Source organism: Rhinichthys klamathensis, unplaced genomic scaffold (genome assembly GCF_029890125.1).
Source record: "Rhinichthys klamathensis goyatoka isolate OS25496 unplaced genomic scaffold, OSU_Roscu_1.1 h1tg000130l_1, whole genome shotgun sequence".
Lineage (NCBI taxonomy): Eukaryota > Metazoa > Chordata > Actinopteri > Cypriniformes > Leuciscidae > Rhinichthys > Rhinichthys klamathensis.
This window is the reverse complement of record NW_026606665.1, coordinates 72501-99080: the sequence shown is the minus strand read 5'-3', so window position 1 is coordinate 99080 and position 26580 is coordinate 72501. Positions and strand designations below refer to the sequence as shown.

At 37.1% G+C, this 26580-nt stretch overlaps 2 protein-coding genes across 3 annotated transcripts in view; both read right to left on the bottom strand.

The window, feature by feature from the left end:
- Window positions 1-1017: 1017 nt before the first annotated feature.
- On the bottom strand, window positions 1018-25799 carry zgc:162872 (BAR_ACAPs and ArfGap_ACAP domain-containing protein). The gene is made up of 22 exons (XM_056256682.1): window positions 25348-25799; window positions 24990-25047; window positions 21481-21600; window positions 21349-21402; window positions 19462-19520; window positions 16067-16250; window positions 14095-14139; window positions 13913-14008; window positions 13679-13753; window positions 10665-10768; window positions 10226-10277; window positions 10038-10138; window positions 8774-8885; window positions 5974-6152; window positions 5727-5796; window positions 5397-5488; window positions 5211-5290; window positions 4314-4468; window positions 2647-2756; window positions 2455-2565; window positions 2318-2379; window positions 1018-1539 (listed from the first exon to the last, which is right to left on the bottom strand). Exons 1-22 carry the CDS (start codon window positions 25398-25400, stop codon window positions 1418-1420), a joined length of 2094 nt encoding a protein of 697 aa, XP_056112657.1. The 5' UTR covers window positions 25401-25799; the 3' UTR covers window positions 1018-1417.
- Window positions 25800-26200: 401 nt separating this feature from the next.
- The window catches only part of ilkap (integrin-linked kinase-associated serine/threonine phosphatase), a 6353-nt gene continuing 5973 nt past the window's right edge, over window positions 26201-26580 (bottom strand). For both annotated transcript variants that reach the window (XM_056256691.1, XM_056256693.1), the window contains exon 10: window positions 26201-26580. This exon is cut by the window's right edge and continues 65 nt beyond it. In XM_056256691.1, the coding sequence (XP_056112666.1) occupies window positions 26505-26580 (76 nt within the window). In that variant the 3' untranslated portion in view covers window positions 26201-26504.

Sequence of the window (26580 nt, the reverse complement as noted above, 5' to 3'; positions counted from 1 at the left end):
ATCAAATACTGCATAACAAAAATGCTTTCCATGTGTTATCAGCATTTTTGTTATGCAGTATTTGATAAAAAAATCGAATAAAATAAGGAATGGATAGTGATAATTCTAGTGCACGTTTGTTCTGCACAGTGGCTGATTAGTAGTTTGTACCACCAAAAAGATTTTCTGAGTTTTCGTATTTTTTTGTATTTCCCATTCATTTCCTATGTCGGTCATTTTTGACCGTGAAAGAGCCAAGTGTGATTTTTTTTTTTTTGTTGACCCTTTAAAGGGTTAGTTCACCCCAAAATGAAAACTGTCAGTAATGACTCTCCCTCATGTTGTTCAACCTCGTAAGACTTTCGTTCATCTTCGTTCACAAATTAAGATATTTCTGATTAAATCTGAGAGCTGGATCACTCCTCCATAGGCTTCTATGTTATTGAAACTTGCCGGCCCTGAAAAGTTAGTAAAGACATCGTTAAAATAGTCCGAGTGACTACAGTGGCTCAACCTTAAGTTTATCAAGCGACGAGAATACTTTTTGAGCGCAAAAAACAAACAAAAATAACGACTTTATTCAACTATTCATTTCCTTCTCTGTTGGCCTCGAGATTTCACGTAGTGTAACAGCGCAGCGCTTCTGGGTTGTTGGTAATACAGTTGAATAAAGTTGTAATATAGTTGAATAAAGTCGTTATTTTTGTTTGTTTTTTGCGCTCAAAAAGTATTCTCGTCGCTTGATAAACTTAAGGTTGAGCCACTGTAGTCACTCGGACTATTTTAACGATGTCTTTACTAACTTTTCAGGGCCGGCAAGTTTCAATAACATAGAAGCCTATGGAGGAGTGATCCAGCTCTCAGATTTAATAAAAAATATCTTAATTTGTGTTCTGAAGATGAACGAACGTCTTACGGGGTTGAACAACATGAGGGAGAGTAATTACTGACAGAGTTTACATTTTGGGGTGAACTATCCCTTTAATATATCTGAATCATGTTCATTATTTTTTGTGTGTGTTTACATAGCTAAAGTGTCACCGAAATCTGATGAAGCAAAATGTTTCTGTATTTTTTCCGACCGAAGAGACCCAGAGGGGAAAGTAAGGTCACTTTTGGTTTCATGTTGACTTATCCTAAACAACCACTGTATTTACTGCAAGTTCAGTGTAGTACAACCTGCGTATTTCACTGCAGCACAATATAAAATAGTTCACAAACGTACGTGTCAAAAGCCTTCAGTAAAACCAACAGAGCACGAGTCAGTTCATATGTGTGGATGAAATGAGTCGGACCGGAAACACACTCATTAAAACAGTCACATTGATGCTCACACACACACTCAGAGTCACATTAAGAGTTGTAACATTAAGATTTGCGTTTTGTTCCCTTGTCCCATAGTGCATCAGCGTGACCTCTGACCTCACGTGACCCATGACTAGCTTTTCTCGTCTTCGTCCTCACAGCTGCGGACGAACTGACGGCGAGAGAGTTTCTCGGGGTCGTGTGACGCCATGTTACTGAAATCACGGAAAATATCCTGGAATGTTTCATCGTCTCCTGAGGAAAAGCCAGAGAAGAGTTTTTATTTGTTGTTGTTGGCAAAGATTCACTACAAACTGAACTTGACATAAAGTAACAGTCAAAAGTTCGGAATAATTAGGATATCTTGAAAAGAGTCTCTTCTGCTCACCAGGGCTGCATTTATTTGACCAAAAATACAGTAAAAATTCTGAAATATTATTACAATTTTAAATAACTGTTTTCTATGTGAATATATAATAAAGTGTAATTTATTCCTGTGATCAAAGCTGTATTTTCAACATCATTACTCCAGTCTTCAGTGTCACATGATCCTTCACAAATCACTCTAATATGATGATCTCATCTGATGCTCAAGAAACATTTATAATTATTATCAGTGTTGAAAACGGTTCAAATTTATGTGGTTCACTATCATTCAAAAGTTCGAGATATGTCAGATTTTAAAAAATAAAGAAAATGTATTTAGCAAGCATGCATTTAACTGACCAAAAGTGACAGTAAAGACATTTATAAAGATATCATAGAATATAATAATTAAGATCTAGTTCGTCCTAATGTAACTGACGGCATCTCCTTTTTAAATGTTTTACATTTTAATTAAAATTACAATTATCTAATTATTTTAATTATAAAATAACACTTTAGTTACATTATTCAGCAAGGACGTATTAAATTGATCAAAAGTGACAATAAAGACATTTATAATGTTACAAAAGATTATATTTCAAATAAATGCTGTTCTTTTAGAACTTTCTATTCATATTAATTAATACTTATTAATACTAAATCTTACCAACAGATCCGAAGAATCCCTCTGAATCCCTCATTTCCTCATTCATTCGGGCCATTCTCAACCTGAAACACACACACACTGCATTATTATGATTTCTAACACACACACACACACACACACACAGACTGATTACTCACAAAGTGACGATGTCAGCGTGGGCGGTTTCTATGGCGATACTGAGTGGATCGTTTCCCTTTTCGTCAGCTGCATACTGATTGGCTCCTCTCTTGAGCAGCAGACACACCTGTCTGAAGTGACCAATCACAGATTATTATCATCATTAGACATCAGTCACGATAAGTGTGTGATCGAGACATGATGTTTGGTACCCGGTGTGTCCGTATGTGGCGGCGGCGTGAAGAGCGCCCTGACCGTGCTGATCTCTGTGATTCACATTAGAGCCGTTCTGTAGCAGAAACTCACACGCCAGCAGAGAGCCCTGCCACACACACACACATCACTGAAGACCAGAATCACACGCATTTAAAGGGATAGTTCACCCAAAAAATGAAAATTAGCCCATGATTTACTCACCCTGAAGCCATCCTAGCTGACTTTCTTCTTTCCATATAAGTGCATATCCATTATAAAAGTGCATCTTTCCATCATAAAAGTGCATCTATCCATCATAAAAGTGCATCCATCCATCATAAAAGTGCATCCATCCATCATAAAAGTGCATCTATCCATCATAAAAGTGCATCCGTCCATCATAAAAGTGCATTCATCCATCATAAAAGTGCATCTATCCATCATAAAAGTGCATCCGTCCATCATAAAAGTGCATCTATCCATGATAAAAGTGCATCTATCCATGATAAAAGTGCATCCATCCATCATAAAAGTGCATCTATCCATCGTAAAAGTGCATCTTTCCATCATAAAAGTGCATCTATCCATCATAAAAGTGCATCTATCCATCATAAAAGTGCATCTATCCATCATAAAAGTGCATCCGTCCATCATAAAAGTGCATCCGTCCATCGTAAAAGTGCATCTATCCATCGTAAAAGTGCATCTATCCATCATAAAAGTGCATCTATCCATCATAAAAGTGCATCTATCCATCATAAAAGTGCATCCGTCCATCATAAAAGAGCATCCATCCATGATAAAAGTGCATCTATCCATCATAAAAGTGCATCTTTCCATCATAAAAGTGCATCTTTCCATCATAAAAGTGCATCTATCCATCATAAAAGTGCATCTATCCATCATAAAAGTGCATCTGTCCATCATAAAAGTGCATCTATCCATCATAAAAGTACATCTGTCCATCATAAAAGTGCATCTATCCATCATAAAAGTGCATCTATCCATCATAAAAGTGCATCCATCCATCATAAAAGTGCATCTATCCATCATAAAAGTGCATCTGTCCATCATAAAAGTGCATCTATCCATCATAAAAGTGCATCTATCCATCATAAAAGTGCATCTGTCCATCATAAAAGTGCATCTATCCATGATAAAAGTGCATCTATCCATCATAAAAGTGCATCTATCCATCATAAAAGTGCATCCATCCATCATAAAAGTGCATCTATCCATCATAAAAGTGCATCTGTCCATCATAAAAGTGCATCTATCCATCATAAAAGTGCATCTATCCATCATAAAAGTGCATCTGTCCATCATAAAAGTGCATCTGTCCATCATAAAAGTGCATCTATCCATCATAAAAGTACATCTGTCCATCATAAAAGTGCATCTATCCATCATAAAAGTGCATCTATCCATCATAAAAGTGCATCCATCCATCATAAAAGTGCATCTAACCATCGTAAAAGTGCATCTTTCCATCATAAAAGTGCATCTATCCATCATAAAAGTGCATCTATCCATCATAAAAGTGCATCTATCCATCATAATTTATTAATATAACTCTGATTGTGTTCGTTTGAAAGAAGAAAGTAATATACTCCTAGAATGGCTTCTGGGTGAGTAAATCATCCCTTTAACAACCTTCAGACTCCAGGAGGCCGCTGTCACTCACCCCGATGGCTGAACCAATCAGAGCCGTCCGGCCCTCCCGCTCAGGATCACTCCAGTTCACTTCCGCACCCTCGGCCAGCGCCGTCGCCATGGCAACGAGGTGCCCGTTCAGCGACGCCTGATACAGCCTCTCTCCGGCACGCGGCTTTGCTGATGCTAGACGTCCAGAAGAAACGTGTGTTCTTACGCTGTGTCCTAATTATCGTTCACTGCTAATTAATACATTCATTTGAATTATAAAATAATTATTTTATAAATAAATTTTAATAATTTAACTGTAGAATATATTATAAAATATTTGAATTAACATTTTAATTAAAATAATGTTATGTCTTAATTATGTTTTAATTAATTCAAATTATAGTATTTTATTAAAATTATTTAAAATCTTAAATATCATTACACTGCTAATTAATACATTAATTTATAAAGACAAAATAATTAAATTAAAATAATGTAAGTTTTAATTAATTAAAATAATTGCTTTTAAATTGTATTTTATATTAAATTAAATAATGTTTGTATTAAATTATATTTTATATTACATGCAATTATACTATATTTTATGTTAAATTAAATTGTATTGTATACAATTATATAATTACTTTAATTATATAATTACTTTAATTATAAAATAAAACTTTAATCAAAATAATTACATTTAAAATGTCAATAATTTAAATTAAATCAATTAAAATAAAATATTTTAATTAACAATTAAAATAATTATAATATTTAATTATTATTTAATAAATTAAAATTAAATTATTTTAATTATAATAATAATTTTAAATGAAGTTATTTTAATGCTAAAATAATTATTTTTAATCAAAAGAACAGGTGTTTTATATATTAAAAATAATATTTATAAAAAGATAAACAGCACCAACACACTCACCAGCCTCAGGACCATCAGGATCCCGCGACACGAATCTTTTCTCCACATACTTGAGCCGAATCCACTGTTCTTTATCCTGCCTGAGAGAGGCAGTGACGATGATCATGAATACATTCAAAGCTCTTAATATTCCAACATGTGTGTGTGAAACACACTTCCTGTTTGTGGTGTGTGAGAGACTCGTACCGTGGACTGCCTGCGCTGGGCTTCTGTAGTCCATCTATCGGGTTACGCTCATAAATGCCATTAATGACTTCATTACCCAGAACACATAGCAGCTGTGAAGGGGGCGGAGTTAAACAAAGATCAACCAATAGCAAAACAGAAGCATAACTGGCCGAGCTCAGATGCAGATGAGATTAGAATCAGAGACAATAAACACACCTAAGTAAAAATAGATCATAAAATAAATGCTATTTGGTAACATGTCATTTTTTTATTTGTACATTCACAATATTTTGTGCTGTAACTATCAGAGATTTTGATAAAACAGTTCAAATTAAATGAATGTCAGACCTTTAACTGTTCCGGCTCCCAGGAATCAAGAGTGAGTGATCGAACTTTGGACAGATGAACGCCAAGACTCCTGTCAACACAAATCAAAAACCTTATATCAAACCCATTAAATATCATAGAGTTCATGAGTAATACTATGTAAACCATGTTTACCGCTTTATATCATAATGTCGTGTAAGTTGACTACAATCTAGTTTATGTATTGTTAATACAACATTGGAAGAGGAGCTTGTAGATGTGAAATGACCTGTGGATGCCCGAGCACTCGATGCACATGGTGATGCCGAGGTTCACGCTGGCCCAGCGAGGCTCCGCCTCCCCACAGTCGCAGCAGCGTTGGTTACCGTTGCCACGGAGAGCCACGCCCAGAGCGGCGGGGGGAGGGGGCGGGTCTAAGACGGGCACAGGGGCGGAGCTCTCCTTCACCTAGACACACACAATATGCAAATGACACGATACAATCAGGGCTTGACATTAAGTTTTTTGCTCACCGGCCACTGTGGCTAGTGGTTTTCCAAAGTTACTAGCCACTCGGCATTTTCACTGGCCACATTTATTTCCTTGAAAATAATAATTTGGTAATTTTTGACCGACATGCGAAGAGCACCGGAGGAAAATATGACTTAAACCAATCTAAGATGGTACTTATGTAAACTACACAGCTTTTGACCAATGAATACCATTTTAGGGGCTTTCGCACTGGGTAGCTCTAGGAACTAGCCACTGGGGTGGTTCCCTAACTAACCACAAGGGTGGTTCCCTAACTAGCCACTAGGGTGGTTCCCTAACTAACCACAAGGGTGGTTCCCTAACTAGCCACTAGGGTGGTTCCCTAACTAACCACAAGGGTGGTTCCCTAACTAACCACAAGGGTGGTTCCCTAACTAGCCACTAGGGTGGTTCCCGAACTAGCCACTAGGATGGTTCCCTAACTAGCCACTAGGGTGGTTCCCTAACTCGCCCACTAGGGTGGATCCCTAACCAGCCACTAGGATGGTTCCCTAACTAGCCACTAGGGTGGTTCCCTAACTCGCCCACTAGGGTGGATCCCTAACCAGCCACTAGGATGGTTCCCTAACTAGCCACTAGGGTGGATCCCTAACTAGCCACTAGGGTGGTTCCCTAACTCGCCCACTAGGGTGGATCCCTAACCAGCCACTAGGATGGTTCCCTAACTAGCCACTAGGGTGGATCCCTAACCAGCCACTAGGATGGTTCCCTGACTAGCCACTAGGATGGTTCCCTAACTCGCCCACTAGGGTGGATCCCTAACCAGCCACTAGGATGGTTCCCTAACTAGCCACTAGGGTGGTTCCCTAACTCGCCACTAGGATGGTTCCCTAACCAGCCACTAGGATGGTTCCCTAACTAGCCACTAGGGTGGTTCCCTAACTCGCCCACTAGGGTGGATCCCTAACCAGCCACTAGTTCCCTAACTAGCCACTAGGGTGGATCCCTAACAAGCCACTAGGGTGGTTCCCTAACTCGCCCACTAGGGTGGATCCCTAACCAGCCACTAGGATGGTTCCCTAACTAGCCACTAGGGTGGATCCCTAACCAGCCACTAGGATGGTTCCCTAACTAGCCACTAGGATGGTTCCCTAACTCGCCCACTAGGGTGGATCCCTAACCAGCCACTAGGATGGTTCCCTAACTAGCCACTAGGATGGTTCCCTAACTAGCCACTAGGATGGTTCCCTAACTCGCCCACTAGGGTGGATCCCTAACCAGCCACTAGGGTGGTTCCCTAACTAGCCACTAGGGTGGATCCCTAACTAGCCACTAGGATGGTTCCCTAACTAGCCACTAGGATGGTTCCCTAACTCGCCCACTAGGGTGGATCCCTAACCAGCCACTAGGGTGGTTCCCTAACTAGCCACTAGGGTGGATCCCTAACCAGCCACTAGGATGGTTCCCTAACCAGCCACTAGGATGGTTCCCTAACTAGCCACTAGGGTGGTTCCCTAACTCGCCCACTAGGGTGGATCCCTAACCAGCCACTAGGGTGGTTCCCTAACTAGCCACTAGGGTGGATCCCTAACTCGCCCACTAGGGTGGTTCCCTGAGAACTAATGGTTCCCTTAGGAACATTTTCCTGGTTGCGTTCAAGCGCCAGTAGGAACTCTGAAGTGACGTAAGCCGCGCTTGTTGTTGTGACTTTTATTTTGACGCGCTGAGAACGCCAGAGCCACACAGCGCTCGCATTCTCCGTGTTCATTAGTTTACGATCTGTTTAAAGCTAGGGTATACGATTTCAAAGATTGTTCATTATTAATATCCTCGTTTAGATGCTGGTTATGGTTATATAGTACAATCCTAACAATATGAATAGAAAAAAGAATGAAAAAAATCCATTCACTCTATTGGCTGTACAGCCGCAGAGAAGTTGACCAATGTAAGCTGTCCGGCCGGACAGCTTACATTGGTCAACTGCTCTCATCCAATCACCAGCTCCACTGAAACTCCGCCTGGCGCTCGCATCTCCACCCCACCGCACCCCTCCTGCGTCATGAAATTGCGCGAGCAAGCAGCTGACAGTCTACGGTAGCTAGCTAAGTAGCATATCAGCAATGGATAAAAAAAAAGACAGCAGCAAGCGTCCCCTGCTTGCCCCTACAGTAAAGTAAGGACGAAAGAGAAAGTCAGTAGAGGAAGTTCCTATACGATAGTTCCTATAGCGCTGGTTTAGACCGACTCTGAAGCAGGAGCGAAATGAGTTCCTCCTAAAGGAGTTCCTAGAGCTAAAATCATTCCTAGTTCCTGCGGTGCGAACGCGCCAATAACCGGCTACTTCCGCCAATAGTTCTAGGAACTATATAAGGTTCCTCCGGTGCGAAAGCCTCTTTTGTTTGTGAAACTGGATTTTTGTAACTCATCATTTCATTCAATATTTCCAGATATATTTTACAACTGAACATTTTGTTGAGTCAAATTGAGTTGATGCCAAAAAGCTTCTGTAAGGGTGAGTTTAAGTAAATTAGCGAAAGTGTAAAACAACAAATGTGAAAAAGTAATATGTGTGCAAATGTGTGTGTGTGTGTTTGTACCTGAGTGTTTTGATCTGTTACTTGATCGCGGTACGCAATGTCTATACAGCCCTGAACGGCATTAATCCACGCCAACTTCAGCTCCTCAGAATCGGCCTGTAACACACAACACCTGTGCATGCAAACACAAAGATGCACAATTACTAACACAATAGGGCTGGGTATTGACACAAATTTCACAATTCGATTCGATTTCGATTCACAAGCTTGCAATTCGATTCCGATTCGATTCAATATGGATTATTTTGGATATCCGGTACAATACATGGCAAATTCTCTCAAGGAAAACAAATCTCTTAACTAATGCTGTAAACTATGAGAGTCAGTTGTAGCCTATAGGCTTCATTAGCCTACTATAATATTGAAGGTAAAAATGAACTGATTTGTAGCTATACAAACACTTAAATTACACTTATTTATTTTTATAATAATAAAGTTATATGAAATATAAACATTTAAATGGTGGCTGTCATAAAAACTTGCCAGATTTATTCAAACATGCATTAAATATTGAAGAACGTTAAAAATTATAATGAATATGTAATATGGTGCATATATTTAGCAAAATGCTCCTCTTTAGAGTTAATATTTCTAGCTGATTAACGAGTTTATGGTCACATATGGTTTTTCTGAGGTAAATGTGACGTTACATGACATTGTTTACAAGCGTTTTACTGACGTCTTTCCACAGATGAAACACTGATTGAGCGATTCCATGTGACATGATACGGATTTCGATAAGTTGTTCTCTATCTTTAACACACTTTCAGACGCTCATTCATGTTTATTTGGCGCTGTAACTGGTATTATTAAGGCAGAAGAGGAGATCATGAGCTTCTCTTGAGCTGAGCCAGAGCGATCTCACGCCACAGCGCCAAAACGCTATTTATGTTTTTAAATTTCGTAAGAAAATGGACGTAATTTGAAATTTGAGACTTTATTTAGTATCAATAGCAACAAAGCACAAAGATTATTGCCATTTATTGGATGGGATGCGCGCTACAATGATCCATTCATTCATCAAATGAAAACAGGATGACTAATAGATTCTTGAGATTTAAGAATCGATATCGGTTCGTAAAAATGAGAATCGATTAATATCGAGGAATCTTTATTTTTTTACCCAGCCCTATAACACAATCACCTTTTTATTATTAAATTATAACATCTCAGGATAAGCAGAGACGTTCTGCTCGTAATGATTATGAATATGAATATGTCGATATCAAGCTGGCGATATGTGTGTGTGTTATCATCATCTTACTTCTGCACTGACAGAAGCTCAAAACAGAAACGGCGGTCGACCACATCCAGAGATTTCACTGCACACAGACGCAGATCATCGAACAGAACAAGAGGCTGCTCCTAAAACACACACAGACAAGCACACACACTGTGTGAAACATGCTAATGTGATCGGTCACTGATAGACTGATATGGATAATGGTTTACCTTGTGTGATTTTGAGTAGATTAACTGATTATTTTCAGTGTAAAACCAGCACCTGAAAGATGGAAACAATTACAAAACAGTGCATCTGTTAAGCACTTGATGTTGACAAGATTATGTAAACAGTATAAAGATATCTTTATCTCCAGGGTTAAAATAGTTTATTATATACACTCGGTTTCAGAATTATGAAATATAATCTTAACTACAAAAACTACACTTTCGTTGTAGTTTTCCATATTTATATGTTTAACTGAATTTTGTAACATTTCACTTGATCTTTATTTGTGTTCCTCTCCTGTCGATCTCTTTATCATGTAAATCTTTATCATGATTTTCGTCATTAAAAAATTTAAACTTTAAAATTTTTGGAAAATATAAAGACTAATTCAAAATTTGAATCATTTTTTTAAAATATTATCTCAGACACTGGGTCTCTCACCTCTTCCATGTCTTGTTCTTCTTGCGAGAACGTTTGAACAGGTAGCCTTGAATCGTTCCTCCGTCAGACGGATTACACACAATAACCGCCTCTCCAGACGCATCCTACCAAACACACACACAATCATTATCAACCGTTATCAGACGTACACCATCAAAATATCAACCTCCAGAATCATATCAGCTCCCAAACTCACTATGACTGAACAGACCATTTTGAAAAGGTTTAACAAACTGTTTTATTTTCTGATGTTGACATGTTGGGGGGGGGGGGGGGGGTTAAAAAGCAGCTCAGTTGTGAGGATAACGCCTTTTCTAGAATTTTTTGACATAAAAGGTAGATTCGAAAAGTAAGCAGATCTAACAGTTTTAAGGTCTTTCTGTATGCAATAGCACTATCCTTCCATGAAATACGAAATACCTCTAGTTCTGTTTTCTTCCAGCTGCGCTCCGTTCTAAGTGCTCAGATAATAATAATTAGGGCTGTAATCAACCAAAGAAAATCTTGGTCGACTTAAGTCCTGAAATTTCGACTAGAAATCGACTAAAAAGGGAGGGGGGAACCCGGAAAAACGCGTAAAAAAAAAAGTTAGATTAATTAGCTGCGCAGTACTTAGTAGCCTTGTCCGCCTAAATGAATTATAAATAAACAAAAACTAGTAGGCTATTAAATCGTTTTTGACCTAATTATTTTGCACTGAAATGACACACTCGAGTTTGTCGGCTCTGACATCACGTGCCACTGCGTAATATTATAGCTAGCCTATGATTTCCGAAAATAGTACTATGTCAACTAGTGATATCAGCACAAGAACTGTTGAGGAATATGCGCCATAATTTAGACAATTGTTTTTGTCATATGTTATAATTAGGGCTGTCAGTTAAACGCGTTATTAACGGCGTTAACGCAAACCCATTTTAACGGCGTTAATTTTTTTATCGCGCGATTAACAGTCTTTTTGGCCTAGCAAACTTTGTAGTTTTTTTCACATGCTTTTGCAACAGGACGCGGCGCGGCGCTATGATGAAACCCATTCATTTCTATGGCTTGAGCCGCGCGAGGACGTTTTGTTGCTTTGTCGACCAAAGCGCAAGCGGATCTAGCTAGACCGGAAACAAAACAGCAGGCACGCCGCACACACACCCGTTTAGGCTTGCGAGCCGGCCAAATAGTTGGTTAACGTTACGTTTTGAGTGGATGGCGAGCGCGAGACGCCGAAATGGATGCCAATAAGATTCTGAATGGAAAGTTTACGTATAAAAAGTTGCCAAATGGTTCCATTGACGAGACCAAAATGATCTGTGTGTTTTGTCGTTGTGAACTGAGCTATCATCATCGCAGCGCGTCCAGTCTGAAACACCACTTGATGGCCAAGCACACACACACACACACACACACACACACACAGCTGATGAGAATTCTCCGCCCCCTCGTCAATATCAGGACCTCGTCAGTATTTCTTTCACCCTTTTATTGATGGACAGTGTTACATTGTGTGAGAGATTATTTGCTCCAAGTGAGAATGTTAGTGTGAGATTGAACACTGTATATGCCAATGTTGTTTTCAATGAAAAACATTTGCACAAAGCAAGCCGATCCACTTTTCCATGTTGATAAGAGCATTAAAATGAGAAAAAATAATGGGACAAAAAGAAACCAAGAGACATTTAGAATAGATAAAAATGTGTGATTAATCGCGAGTTAACTGTGACACTAATGCGATTAATCGCGATTAAATATTTTAATCATTTGACAGCACTAGTTATAATAACTGATAGACACTATCATTTCAGCCAGGCTGAACATAGGAGCTCAGCTTCGCGGCTGAGACACGAATAGACTATTAACTTAAAGCTTTTCCTCTTAAACACAAAAGGCACGTCCACTTTAATAAAAAATAAAAATATTTATTAAACAAACCAGATCAAGACGAGAGCAGAAACTAAATAAAGTGCATAACTGAAAAATAAAGCATAGGCTCAAAACAAATACAAACAGTCGGCACAGAGCAACTGCGCATTAGGTTTAGGCATTGGGTTGGGCTAATCCAAAACAAGGGGGGTTTTCTGAAGACCGACTGTCACCTGTGAAACAGGGGTGCGCTGAAAACACCCCCATTAGCAATTAGTGCTTTCCACCTGATGAAATTAACACGGCAAAAAATCGACCAATCAGAATTTTGGTCGAGCCAGGACGCATCGACCAATAAATCGACTGGGAGATAATAATAATACAGCCCTAATAATTATATTCTAAATGTGTTTTTTTTATATACAATGAATGTATGTGTTATATAGGCTATGTTATTGAATTCATTACTGCATTAAACACTTGCAAAAAAAAAGAGATTGAGCCTCAGCCAGGTGAGAAAAAGGAACGCTTTACATAAAAAGTAACGCAATTAGTTACTTTTTTAGGGAGTAATGCAATATTGTAAAGCATTACTTTTGAAGAACTAAGTTGAAGGTCCGGAAGATGATTTGCTTCTGATCTGCTTTTTGTACCGTGACAGAATCATTTTACAATTTAGTGAATTTCTCATTTCAGAGAGTCTTATATTGAAGAAATGTTTACGTATATAAGAAATGTTTAGATAGAAATGTACATTTTAAATATTATATTTAGTATTTCTACATGAATAATGAGTTTAAATGAATAATGAGCATTGAGTAATGAGTAGAGCATTTTTTGAGTAATGAGTATCTTTTGAGTAATGAGTTTTGATTGCGTTATGTGTTTTGAGTATATAGTAGTAATGATTATTGAGTATTTGTTGAGTACTGAGTCTTTTTTGAGTATTGAGTAATGAGCATTGAGTATGGAGTAGTTTCTGAGTAATGAATACTGAGTATTTTGAGTATTGAGTAATGGCTTTTGAGTACTGAGTAATGAGCATTGAGTATTTTTTTTAAATGCTACTTTTAAGAGTACACTAGCTATAAGACCCTAAATTGTACCTCCAAACTTGTTTTATGTGGTCGTCAAAACGTATATAAGAGGCACTAAAATCTCACCCTTTGCTGAACGAGCAGGTGTGTGTTTTCCAGGTCTTTCCTCTTGGCAGTGCAGTCAGACGACAGCTGAGAGAGCTGCGCACACATATTACTCATATTAAACTTCTAATATCCATGAAACATTAGCATTCAAATACTGTGTGTCTATGTAAAGGGGTTTGTTGTGTGTGTGTGTGTGTGTGTGGGGGGGGGGGGGGGTATAAACTGGGCGTGATGTGTGTGTTCATGTTTGACCTGTGAGGCCATCGTCTTCATGGTCGGTTCTAGATCTCTCAGCAGGTCGAATCCCTGGTGGAAAAATGTGTACTGAGCGTGAAAATACGAGAAGACCTGAGACAGAAAGATGATTTTAGTCAGTTTACATTCATCTGAACAAGATGTCATAGTATTTATAAAGTTTTCTGATTAGAGCTCACCGAATTCAGAATATCAAGCTTCTGTTGGACCTTGAAATTATTCAGCTGCAAAAAAAAAAAAAAAAAAATACATTTCAATCATGTTCGGGGGCAACTTCAAATGTGGGTGGATTTCGAAGCTATGCTGATAAAGGGCTCATTTAAGTCTTAAAGGTACAGTACCAGCAAAAGCTCAAACTCAGAGAATGATCATGAAAAACTAAATTAACATGGTTTTGCTTGGCTAAAATTATATGTGGATTTTAGAAAAAAAAAACTAAATGCTGTAAAAAATTTGAATACGAACTGCTTAAAATACAAAATACAACAGTTCAACAATGTAATGTAAAATAAACTAAAATATAAAATATACCTACAATAAAATAATATAAAAATATAAGCTAAAATATAATATACAACATGCCTGTAAAAAATATATAATTTAAAATTATCAACTAAAGTATAATATAAAACATGCCTGTAATAAATTATAACATAAAAACTAACTAAAATATGCCTATAATAAAATATATTATAAAAATATAAACTGAAATATAATATAAACATGCCTGTAATAAAATATAATATAAAAAATATTATAAAATTATAAACTATAATATAAAAACAAACTAAAATATAATATAAAACAAGCCTGTAATAAAATATAACATAAAAACAAACTAAAATATTATATAAAATATGCCTATAATAAAATATATTAGAAAAATATAAACTGAAATATAATATAAAACATGCCTGTAATAAAATATAATATAAAAAATATTATAAAATTATAAAATATAACATAAAAACAAACTAAAATATAATATAAAATATGCCTATAATAAAATATATTATAAAAATATAAACTGAGATATAATATAAAACATGCCTGTAATAAAATATAATATAAAAATATTATAAAATTATAAAATATAACATAGAAACAAACTAAAATATAATATAAAATATGCCTATAATAAAATATATTATAAAAATATAAACTGAGATATAATATAAAACATGCCTGTAGTAAATTATAATTTAAAAATATTATAAAATTATCAAATATAACATAAAAACAAACTAAAATATAATATAAAATATGCCTATAATAAAATATATTATAAAAATATAAACTGAAATATAATATAAAATATGCCTATAGTAAAATATATTATAAAAATATAAACTGAAATATAATATAAAATATGCCTATAATAAAATATATTATAAAAATATAAACTGAAATATAATATAAAATATGCCTATAATAAAATATAACATAAAAAACTAAAATATAATATAAAATATGCCTATAATAAAATATATTATAAAAATATAAACTGAGATATAATATAAAACATGCCTGTAATAAAATATAATATAAAAATATAAACTGAAATATTATATAAAATATGCCTATAATAAAATATATTATAAAAATATAAAATGAAATATAATATAAAATATGCCTATAATAAAATAACTCATAAAAATATAAACTGAAATATAATATAAAATATGCTTATAATAAAATATATTATAAAAACATAAACTGAAATATAATATAAAATATGCCTACAATAAAATATATTATAAAAATATAAACTGAAATATTATATAAAATATGCCTATAATAAAATATATTATAAAAATATAAACTGAAATATAATATAAAATATGCCTACAATAAAATATATTATAAAAATATAAACTGAAATGTAATATAAAATATACCTATAATAAAATATATTATAAAAATATAAACTGAAATATAATATAAAATATACCTATAATAAAATATATCATAAAAATAAAAACTGAAATATTATATAAAATATGCCTATAATAAAATATATTATAAAAATATAAACTGAAATATAATATAAAACTATATTTTTAAAAATAATTATGTGGACTTCATTGAAAAAGCTAAATGCTATAAAACCGTAGAACATGTGTGTCTTAAACCCCGGATGACTGACAGTACCTGCAGGCAGTAGTCCAGGGCGAAGTGTTGGTAGCACTTGCGTGTGGCGAGCAGCAAGTGAGTCGCTCTCTCCGCGTCCACGGGTTTGTGTCGGCTGACCTGAGCGTTCTTCCCAACGGTGGCGTCGAGGTCGTCTCCGATCCGGACGAACTCACGCCGAGTGTCGCGAATCTGCGGCACAAATCTGCCACAGAACAAACCATTACGCGTTAGTACTGTGAAAGTGTGTGAACGTTAGCGTTGGGTGTCGCTAACGGTACCTTTTTTCTGTAACTTAGGCATGTTTACCTCAATAACTGTAAAGAAACTAAGTCATTTGTAGAAGTGTTATTGACATTATGCCAGAGCTGCCTTGGTCGCTGTCTGCCATTTACTGTCATGCTTGAATATTAATAAAAAACAACCATTTTGGTAATAAAAAAAATTAAATGTTTTGTTTTCCACAAATTCTGTGTTGTGAATTGTCTAGTAACCAAATGAAGACATAAAACATTAATTTCATTGATCTTTTATGTTAAATTAGTAGAAAAAATGGGGAAACAGAAATTTGCTGAAAAACCGTGGTTAACAAAGGGAATCCAAAATTCATGTAAACGAAAAAATGCGTTATATAAGCTTTTTATTAAAAAAATAACTAAAGAAGCTGAGCAAGCATATAAGTTATATAAAAATAAACTGACTAATATTATTAGAAACAGTAAGAAAGAGTACTATAGTAAAACATTGGATAATAACAGAAATAACATAACAAAAACATGGAAAATATTAAATGAAATAGTAAAAAACAACGTTGGAAGGTCAGGATGCCCAACCTATTTTATGACAAAAAACAATAAAATTATAAGTGATAAGGAACAAATTGCTAATGATTTCAATAATTTTTTTGTCAATGTTGGTCCCAATCTGGCTGGGGAGATTGTAGGAATTGATAGGAAAAGTAGAACGGAAAGAGAAACGGGTAGTGTAAATAAGCAATCAATGTTTATAAGAGGAACAGATGGAAAAGAAATAATTGATATTGTTAAATCATTTAAAAATAAGAAGTCAACTGACTGGAATGATATGGATATGTGTGTGGTAAAACATATTATCGAGTGTATTGAGAAACCTCTAGTACATATATGTAACTTGTCTCTTCAAAAAGGTTTATTTCCTAAAAAAATGAAAATTGCCAAAGTGATACCCATATATAAAACTGGGGATAGACATACTTTTTCAAATTATAGGCCTGTTTCTTTGCTTTCACAGTTTTCAAAAATATTGGAAAAATTATTTTATACAAGATTAAATGATTTTGTTATTAAATACAACATATTAAGCAAAAAACAATATGGGTTCAGAAGTAATAGAACAACAACACATGCATTAATAGAATTTGTGGAGAAAATATCCAACGCAATAGAAAATAAACAATACACAGTTGGGGTGTTTTTAGACATTAAGAAAGCATTTGACACGGTCGACCACGCCATATTGTTAGAGAAATTGAAAAAATATGGAGTAAGAGGGGTAGCCCACTCTTGGATAAGTAATTACTTAGAGAAAAGGCATCAATATGTCCAAATAGATAATTGCAAGTCACAACTGGTGCAGGTAACATGTGGGGTTCCCCAAGGCTCTGTGCTGGGCCCATTGCTTTTTTTGTTATACATTAATGATATATGTGAGGTTTCCAAAGTATTACAACTGATATTATTTGCTGATGATACAAACTTATTTTGTTCTGGTGACAATCTGAAACAACTTTTGGATACAATGGGAAAAGAAATGGCACTGCTAAAAAATTGGTTTGATTCGAATAAACTAACGTTAAATATAAGTAAAACAAAATGTATTGTGTTTGGCAATCATTCATCTAATACAATAGGTAAATTAATGATTAATGAAGTTGAAATCGAAAGGGTGTCAGCTAATAAATTTCTTGGAGTAATTATAGACAAAAACTTAAATTGGAAGCCCCATATATCTTATATTAAGAACAAGATTTCAAAGTCAATTGCAATATTATATAAAGTTAAATATTTCTTAAATGAAAAATCACTATATACTTTGTATTGTTCCCTTGTGCTTCCATACATTATTTATTGTGTGGAAGTATGGGGAAATACATATAAAACAAATACCAATCCCATATTTATGCTTCAAACGAGAGCAATGCGAATAATAAAGAAAACCACATATCAGGAGCCAACAAACTCCCTTTTTATTTAATTAAATGCTTTAAAGTTTAAAGAATTAGTAGAACTAAAAACACTACAAATCATGTATAAAGCAAAAAACCATCAATTGCCAGAAAGTATCCAAGGGTTGTTCACAGAAAGAGTATGCCAACATGACTTAAGGGGAACCTGTATTTTTAAAAAGAACCAAGTGAGGACCAATGCTAAACAACATTGTATTTCAGTTAAAGGTGTAAATTTATGGAATAACTGTCATGAGGAACTAAAAAAATGTGGGACACTAAGTAAGTTAAAGAAACTATTTAAAGATAAAGCAATGAAATTATATGAAACAATTTAAAGAGTGATAAATGAATAAGCTGTTTTTGTTGTATTCTAGAGTGTGAAACTGAATTACATAGGAAATACTTGGGTTTTGTATTCTTTTTAGATTTGTTTGTCAACATTATATTGATGTAAGACAATACTTATTTTTATTTATGTGTTTAAAATATGAGATGTTTTTCAAAAAGGGTAGGCATTATAAGCAAGAGCTTCAGCCTACACCTGTTTCAGACAGAAGTAAATATGCTGTAGTTTGTCAGCTGAGCTGTGTTTAAACTAAGTTGTCTGTCTGAAATAAACCAAACCAAACCAAATTAAAACAACTTTGTCAAAAAACATGCGGCACAACTGAGCTTTATACTGTTAAAATTACAACAAAAGTGTAATTATTCCTTAAAGAATTCATTTTTGATAATTTATTATTATTAGTGTTAGTATTATGATTAAATTGAGATATCTAAATTCTACTGTACATCAGTAATATATTATCAAGTTAAACCGAACTTTTATTTTGACAGGTTGTGTTGAAGACCTTTGAGTTTCCGTGTGTTAATGATGATATGACGATAGTTTTTCTTGAATGAAACTGATGAACTTCAGTGACTCTCAGAGCGGCTCTGGAAATGCATTTCATGTTCCCATATAGTGAGACTGCAGAGGCTGAAAAGCGTGTGTGTGTGTGTGTGTGTGTGTGTGGTAAATGAAACTCATTCACACGTTCTCACTTCTCAGGTACCGAAATTTGGCACTGATTGATTTGATGTGAATCGGTACTCGGTAGTTAACCCAACCCTAGTGAACGTGTGTGTGTGTGTGTGTGTGTGTGTGTGTGTGTGTGTGTGTGTGTGTGTGTGTGTGTGTGTGTGTGTGTGTGTGTGTGATGTTACGTACTGTGAAAGCAGGTTTGAGAGCTGCTGGGTAATTGCTCTCTGAGTCTGATCAAACAGCATCTGCATGAAAACACATTTATAATCAAAAACATGCGCAAGTCTACACAGGTGCATGTATATCTTTACTATGGTTTAATGCCTATTTACATGGTGGGCGTCAATACATTGCATTACAAAATACATGCTCCACTAGTTTGATTATGAGTAAAGGTGTGCCCCAAGGCTCTGTGCTGGGGCCACTCCTATTTTCTGTTTATATTAATGATATGCCCAGTATTTGTTTATTCTGTAATGTTCATCTTTATGCTGATGATACAGTCTTATATACATCGTATAACCAGAAGGACCAAGTACAAAATGCACTTCAATCGGATTTTATTATTGTTCAGAATTGGCTCAGAGAGCACAACCTTTTTCTGAATAAGAAAAAAACTTGCACTATGTTGTTTAAACTGAGACCTTCTAAAGTTAATACGAATGAATAACAAATCTGTATGATTGATGGAAGATCTCTTGTAAATGTAAATACAGTTAAGTACCTGGGTCTGTGGTTGGATACTGAGCTATCATTCAATGATCATATTGATGCTACAGTTAAGAAAGTTAAATAATATTTGTGTCAGTTGTACTGTTCAATTGATTGCTTTACAATTGATACAAGAAAGCGTATTGCGCAGCAACTCCTATTACCCCTAATTGATTATGCAGATATTGTTTATCACACATCAAGTGTTACTTCTCTTAAAGCTCTAGATTTTTTATTTAATTCCATATGTAGATTTGTTCTAAGGTATCCATTTATGACACATCACTGCACGCTATATGAAAAATTGGACTGGCTCCAACCTAAAGAAAGAAGAATGTATCACTGGTATATGTTTATTTTTAGTTGCATTAATTATGCCAATAAATGCCCCCCTTATCTTCAACAATACTTTGTCAGACATATCTCAGCCTATCCCATACGACATTTGCTACATCCATTTTTTGCTACACCTAGAATACATCGTGAAATTGGGAGAAGAGCATTTTATTATAAAGCTCCTATGGACTGGAATAACCTCCCATTGTCATTGAAATCTACTACATCATTACACTCATTTAAATCAGCACTATTTTTACATTTAAAAACACCATGTACATGTTTTAATTGAGGATTTTATTTTCTCATTAGAATGCTGTAGTGTCATGTGAACACCCTATGAGGCCGTATTACTGTCAATGTATTCATGTAATTTATTGTATAATTTGGGGGGGGGTGGTGGGTCTTGGGGGGGAACATGCTGTGAATGATGTCCTGTTGAGTTTGGTCTTTATTTATTTTTATCTTTATTTTATTTTTTACATATGTTATTGTGTATTGTTATGTTTTGAGCATGTGTGGCTCTGGTTGTTATTTTCAAAAAGTGATTGAAAGGACCCCCTTGAAAATGAGATGGTACATCTCAAGGGGCTATCCAAAATAAAAGAATAAGAATATCAGCTTTGAAAGAGGCTCGTCCAATCAGATTTTACTGGTAATGTATTTTTAATGTTTTATTTGTATAGTGACAGATACAATAAACATAGAAAAAACTGTCCCTAGAAGGGCTCTTATAAATTACAGTTCCAACAGCAAACAAACCCAAAGAGAGAAAGAAAGAAAAACCTAAACATGAGTACAGGTTTATTGCTGAATTTACCAAGGTTTTTTATTGTTATTATTAAAACTTGCAGCAGATTTTAAATAATCAGGTAATGAATTCGATATTTTTACAGCTTTCACTGAGAGGATACTTTTCAATTTCAAAATGAAATTTGACAATTCCCACTAGAAGTGGCTCTGTTCCACCCGTACAAAGTCTCAAAACATGTACATAAGGGCTGAGAAATACAGAGTAAGACTCACCGTCTGAAACTGGATCATTTCTTGAAGGCCTTGGTTGAACTGACGCAGACAGTTCTGCAGGAACACAAGCAGTGAGAGGTCAGCATGAGAGGCCTGGCCAGAGGTCGTGACCCTTCAGACATCTGTACTCACCAGAATAACTCCGTCGTTCTTATGATACGCGGTGAACTCGGCCAGACCGGAGAGGAACAGCTGATTGCAGGAGGTGTAGTTCTGACCCGCATCCACCATCTGACCACACAACTTCATCACCTACAGAGAGGGGGGGGAGGGGGAGAGGGAGTGGGAGAGAGAGAGAGAGAGAGGGAGAGGGGGGGGGGGGGCGGTCATCAAGCTAAGATGAAATGTACAATAAGGGCTAATATCTTGAGAAAATTATTTTACATTGATCTTTTGACATAAGTCAAAAATTCCTCCCCGTTCAAAAAAACTTTTAAAGGTGCAGTAAGCGATTTCTGAGAAACGATGTTGATATTTGAAATCACCAAAACAAACACGCCCTTTCACAAACTTTTTATAGCTCCGCCTCCACATTCAAGAACACGATATGCAAAACAGGCACCTCCCCCCATCATAAGTGGACATGCCCCCCTACTGCTGATTGGCTCACTCTCTCCTCCCCATCATGAGTGGACACACCCCCTACTGCTGATTGGCTCATTCTCTCTCCTCCCCATCATGAGTGGACACACCCCCTACTGCTGATTGGCTCACTCTCTCCTCCCCATCATGAGTGGACACACCCCCTACTGCTGATTGGCTCATTCTCTCTCCTCCCCATCTTGAGTGGACATGCCCCCTACTGCTGATTGGCTCACTCTCTCCTCCCCCATCATGAGTGGACACGCACCCTATTGCTGATTGGCTCACTCTCTCTCCTCTCCATCTTGAGTGGACACGCCCCCTACTGCTGATTGGCTCACTCTCTCCTCCTCCATCATGAGTGGACACGCCCCCTACTGCTGATTGGCTCACTCTCTCCTCCTCCATCATAAGTGGACATGCCCCCTACTGCTGATTGGCTCACTCTCTCTCCTCCCCCATCATGAGTGGACACACCCCCTACTGCTGATTGGCTCATTCTCTCTCCTACCCATCTTGAGTGGACACGCCCCCTACTGCTGATTGGCTCACTCTCTCCTCCCCCATCATGAGTGGACACGCCCCCTATTGCTGATTGGCTCACTCTCTCTCCTCCATCTTGAGTGGACACGCCCCCTACTGCTGATTGGCTCACTCTCTCCTCCATCATGAGTGGACACGCCGCCTACTGCTGATTGGCTCACTCTCTCCTCCCCCATCATAAGTGGACACGCCCCCTACTGCTGATTGGCTCACTCTCTCCTCCCCATCTTGAGTGGACACGCCCCCTACTGCTGATTGGCTCACGCTCTCTTCCCCCATCATGAGTGGACACACCCCCCACTGCTGATTGGCTCAGTCTCTCCTCCCCATCTTGAGTGGACACGCCCCCTACTGCTGATTGGCTCACTCTCTCCTCCCCCATCATCAATGGACACGCCCCCTACTGCTGATTGGCTCACGCTCTCTTCCCCCATCATGAGTGGACACACCCCCCACTGCTGATTGGCTCAGTCTCTCCTCCCCATCTTGAGTGGACACGCCCCCTACTGCTGATTGGCTCACTCTCTTCCCCATCTTGAGTGGACACGCCCCCTAGTGCTGATCATAGACTGTAAAAAAATATGGACGTAGTATCCGTGACGTCACCCGTAGGTTTCTGAAGAGCGTTTTTGAAGCCTAAAGTGGGCGGGGCTAACCGTCGCCATCTTGGAGGCGCGTCACCTCTCGTCACTACCGGATAAAATAAAATGGGCAAAGAGGCGGATCGTGGGTGGAGCAGAGGTGCTAATGCTATATGCTACTGGCCTCACGCTAAAGTGACAGCTGATTGAAGATTAAAGCCAATAGTTAAAGTTCTTTTTTTTTGCCTTTCGAAATATATTAATAGTTAAAAGACGTAACTAAAAGTGAGACTATTTACTTTACTTTTTTTCTCAACTTTCTTAATCCCAAAAGGGGCAATTAGTTAAGAGCATGTAGGCTATACAACAGTACATAACACAGATCACACACATTTCTCACAACATACAAGCAGTCAACTATGTGTATCGTGATGCATTATTATTCTGCTAGTTAAAAATGTATTATCATGCAGACAGTTACTTACAGTATTGCTCTGAGCTTGTGCGTGTGACAGTGATTCATGCACATACATGTCAGTCAGCATGGCATCGCACGTCAAGTTCAAGTTCGTAAAAGAGCTTTATTCAGTCTGATTTTCATCTGATATCATCTGATTTGGGCCGCCTCTCAATTTCTCAGATGGGTTAAACCAGCTTTTAAACCAGCAATTAAAGATTTTACCTCAGAAGTTCAGTAAATGCACTAGAAATCCGCGCTCATTTAAGTGTGCATGGACGAAGAGAAAGCTCTGACACCTGCAGGATTTCATCTGACGGTACTTTTTATTTTACACTACAAAGTTAAATAAGCATATCTGTTCCGTGAGAGCAACAGTACCGCATAATGAGTGTGGTCTCTATATCTACAGACGTTTTTAAATCTAAACTCAAAAAAGCAATGAAATTGTCAGACATCCAGATTAGTGCATGCGAGGGAAACAACTGGAAATACAGCGCTGGTTGTTCTCTCCATCCTCGACAACGACGGAATCCAACGGCGTGCATGGGCGAAGGTATAATACGTGTATTAAATTGTATGAAATAATCCCGAAAAAAGCACAAACACAGCTGAGGGTGACGCTAACAGACAGCAGACAAACGACTAGCAGTGAAAGCAGCGGCAATCCACCTGTCACTCAAGTGGCCACGCCCTTAATTATGCAGAACTTTAAGGCTTAATATAATTTCAACGGATGAGTTGTAAAAAAAATTCACCCCCCTCACAGTCGTTATGAAGGGCAAAATTAGCGATATAGACCAAAACAACTATTTGCCACCAGGCTGTAAACATGTTTTTTTCTGCTGTGAAGTGAGGCATTTTAACATAGGGGAGATACAGATTTGACTCGCTTTTGCAGTCAGCCTCAAGCGGCCACTCGATGAATTGCAGTTTAATTCACTTCCGTGTTGGTTTCAAGAGAGAGACGGGGAGGTTGCCGCTTGGTGCTGATTGGCTCACTCTCTCCTCCCCCATCATGAGTGGACACGCCCCCTACTGCTGATTGGCTCACTCTCTCCTCCCCATCATGAGTGGACACGCCCCCTACTGCTGATTGGCTCACTCTCTCCTCCCCCATCTTGAGTGGACACACCCCCTACTGCTGATTGGCTCACTCTCTCCTCCTCATCATGAGTGGACACGCCCCCTACTGCTGATTGGCTCACTCTCTCCTCCCCATCATGAGTGGACACGCCCCCTACTGCTGATTGGCTCACACTCTCCTCCCCCATCATGAGTGGACACGCCCCCTATATATTATACACACACACACACACATATGACTTTGATACAATATTATATAAAAACAAACTAATTTATAATATAATATTAAGCTTAAAACACTAATGTTTTCGGCACAAAAATAAAACTTCACCCGCATTATAATCAGACCTTACGGGGATTTTTTTAAATATATGCTGGATGGTACATCTTACTTTCTCCACACGACTCTCCAGTTCTGCAACATCACTCTCGCATTTATCCAGGGACTGCCTGCAAACACACACACACACACACACACACACACACACATCTGCATAAGTCATAAACAGCAGACACACTACCACGCCCCAAGGCATAGTGGGTATTTTACAAATGACATGTCCATGAGCTTTTAAAATGTATAAATCAATTTTAAATAGACTTCTTGTTTTAAAATGATAAAATAATGTGTACTAACAAGACAATGTCGTTTAGACAGTTTTAGATGCAAGTCAAGACAAGACAACTACCCATCATGAACTAATGAACCATGTGCACATGTGTGTGTCATGATGAATGAGATGCTCATACCTGAATGCAGGAGAGTCTCTGATGCAATCCTCAAAGTCCAGGAGAGTGTCCATGCTGCGGTTTCTAACACTGTTTCTAACTCTCTCATGCACTATTAGACTTTTAACCCAAATACATAATCCAGACACGAATGATTCCTGCACGAGGCCTGATGCACAGACTGCATCATCACTGTCTCATGCATGAGCCGCTATCTTATATCACACACACTGATGATCTTTACATTCACTGCCTGTCAGATGGACAGAAATAACGCACGCGACCGCACTGCATCACACACACACACACACACACACACACCGCAGGAAATGCGCTTAGATCACAGTGATGCACGAGATTAATTCAAGCACTTTATTCAAGTTGTTATCGCGATGTATAGATGTGTGTGTTGACAGCTGCCGAGGTGTTTGTTCATGTTGATGCGAGTCGTTTTTCCGGTTGCGCGGTAGTCATGCGTGACGAGGATGTCCGGTCAGCCATTTTCAAAATAAAAGCATGGATTATAAAATATAAAATAAGTAAAATAAAATAACAACAATATAATAATAAAAACAATTTAAAAAAAGAAGAGAAAAAAAAGGTTCTTACCATAGACTGTAATAAAATGGCTCTTACGTGTACCAAAACAATTATTTACTTACACAATCTAAAATATGTGGTTTGATTTAATTGGTGACTAAATTCTATAAGTTAAATAAAGCTCTTTCAAGAGTGCATCCGTATCTGGTTTGATATTGCTGCTGTTTTATACCATCTCTGCACAATGCATCTTTAAATACACACAAATGACATCATGCTATGAAGAAACTATCCATTGGCAAACATACACAGGAGGTCAGAGAGGACACAGATATCGTGAGACTGTATAAAAGTTTATTATTTAGAATTTGATGCCAAACAGCACAAATACTAAAATTTGACACAGTGTTTCCAAAAGCCCTGCTTTGAAGAAAAAAAAAATTTGAGATTCAAACATCTCTATAATAAACCACATTTTCATTTCAGCACCAGTTCCTACTGAATTCATGCATTCATGTGTGTCTGTGTGTTTAACAGAAAATATTCTGAACGGAAGTGTGTGTGTGTGTGTGTGTGTGTGTGTGTGTGTGTGTGTGTGTGTGTGTGTGTGTGTGTGTGTGTGTGTGTGTAAAATGCTTTCAGAACTCAATAGAGACGAGAATGACAGTGACGTTGTCCGCACTGCCCCGCCTCACTGCCTCACTGGCCAATCGC

Bases quoted from the DNA above. Each gene is read 5' to 3' on its own strand.
- zgc:162872 (XM_056256682.1), bottom strand. From the start codon at position 25,400: ATGGACACTCTCCTGGACTTTGAGGATTGCATCAGAGACTCTCCTGCA. The intron at 10,278-10,664 runs GTGAGAGACCCA...TCCATCTTTCAG, and splicing joins AAGAACAAGACATGGAAGAG to GTGCTGGTTTTACACTGAAA. The intron at 1,540-2,317 runs GTAAGATTTAGT...GCTTTTCCTCAG, and splicing joins GGGATTCTTCGGATCTGTTG to GAGACGATGAAACATTCCAG.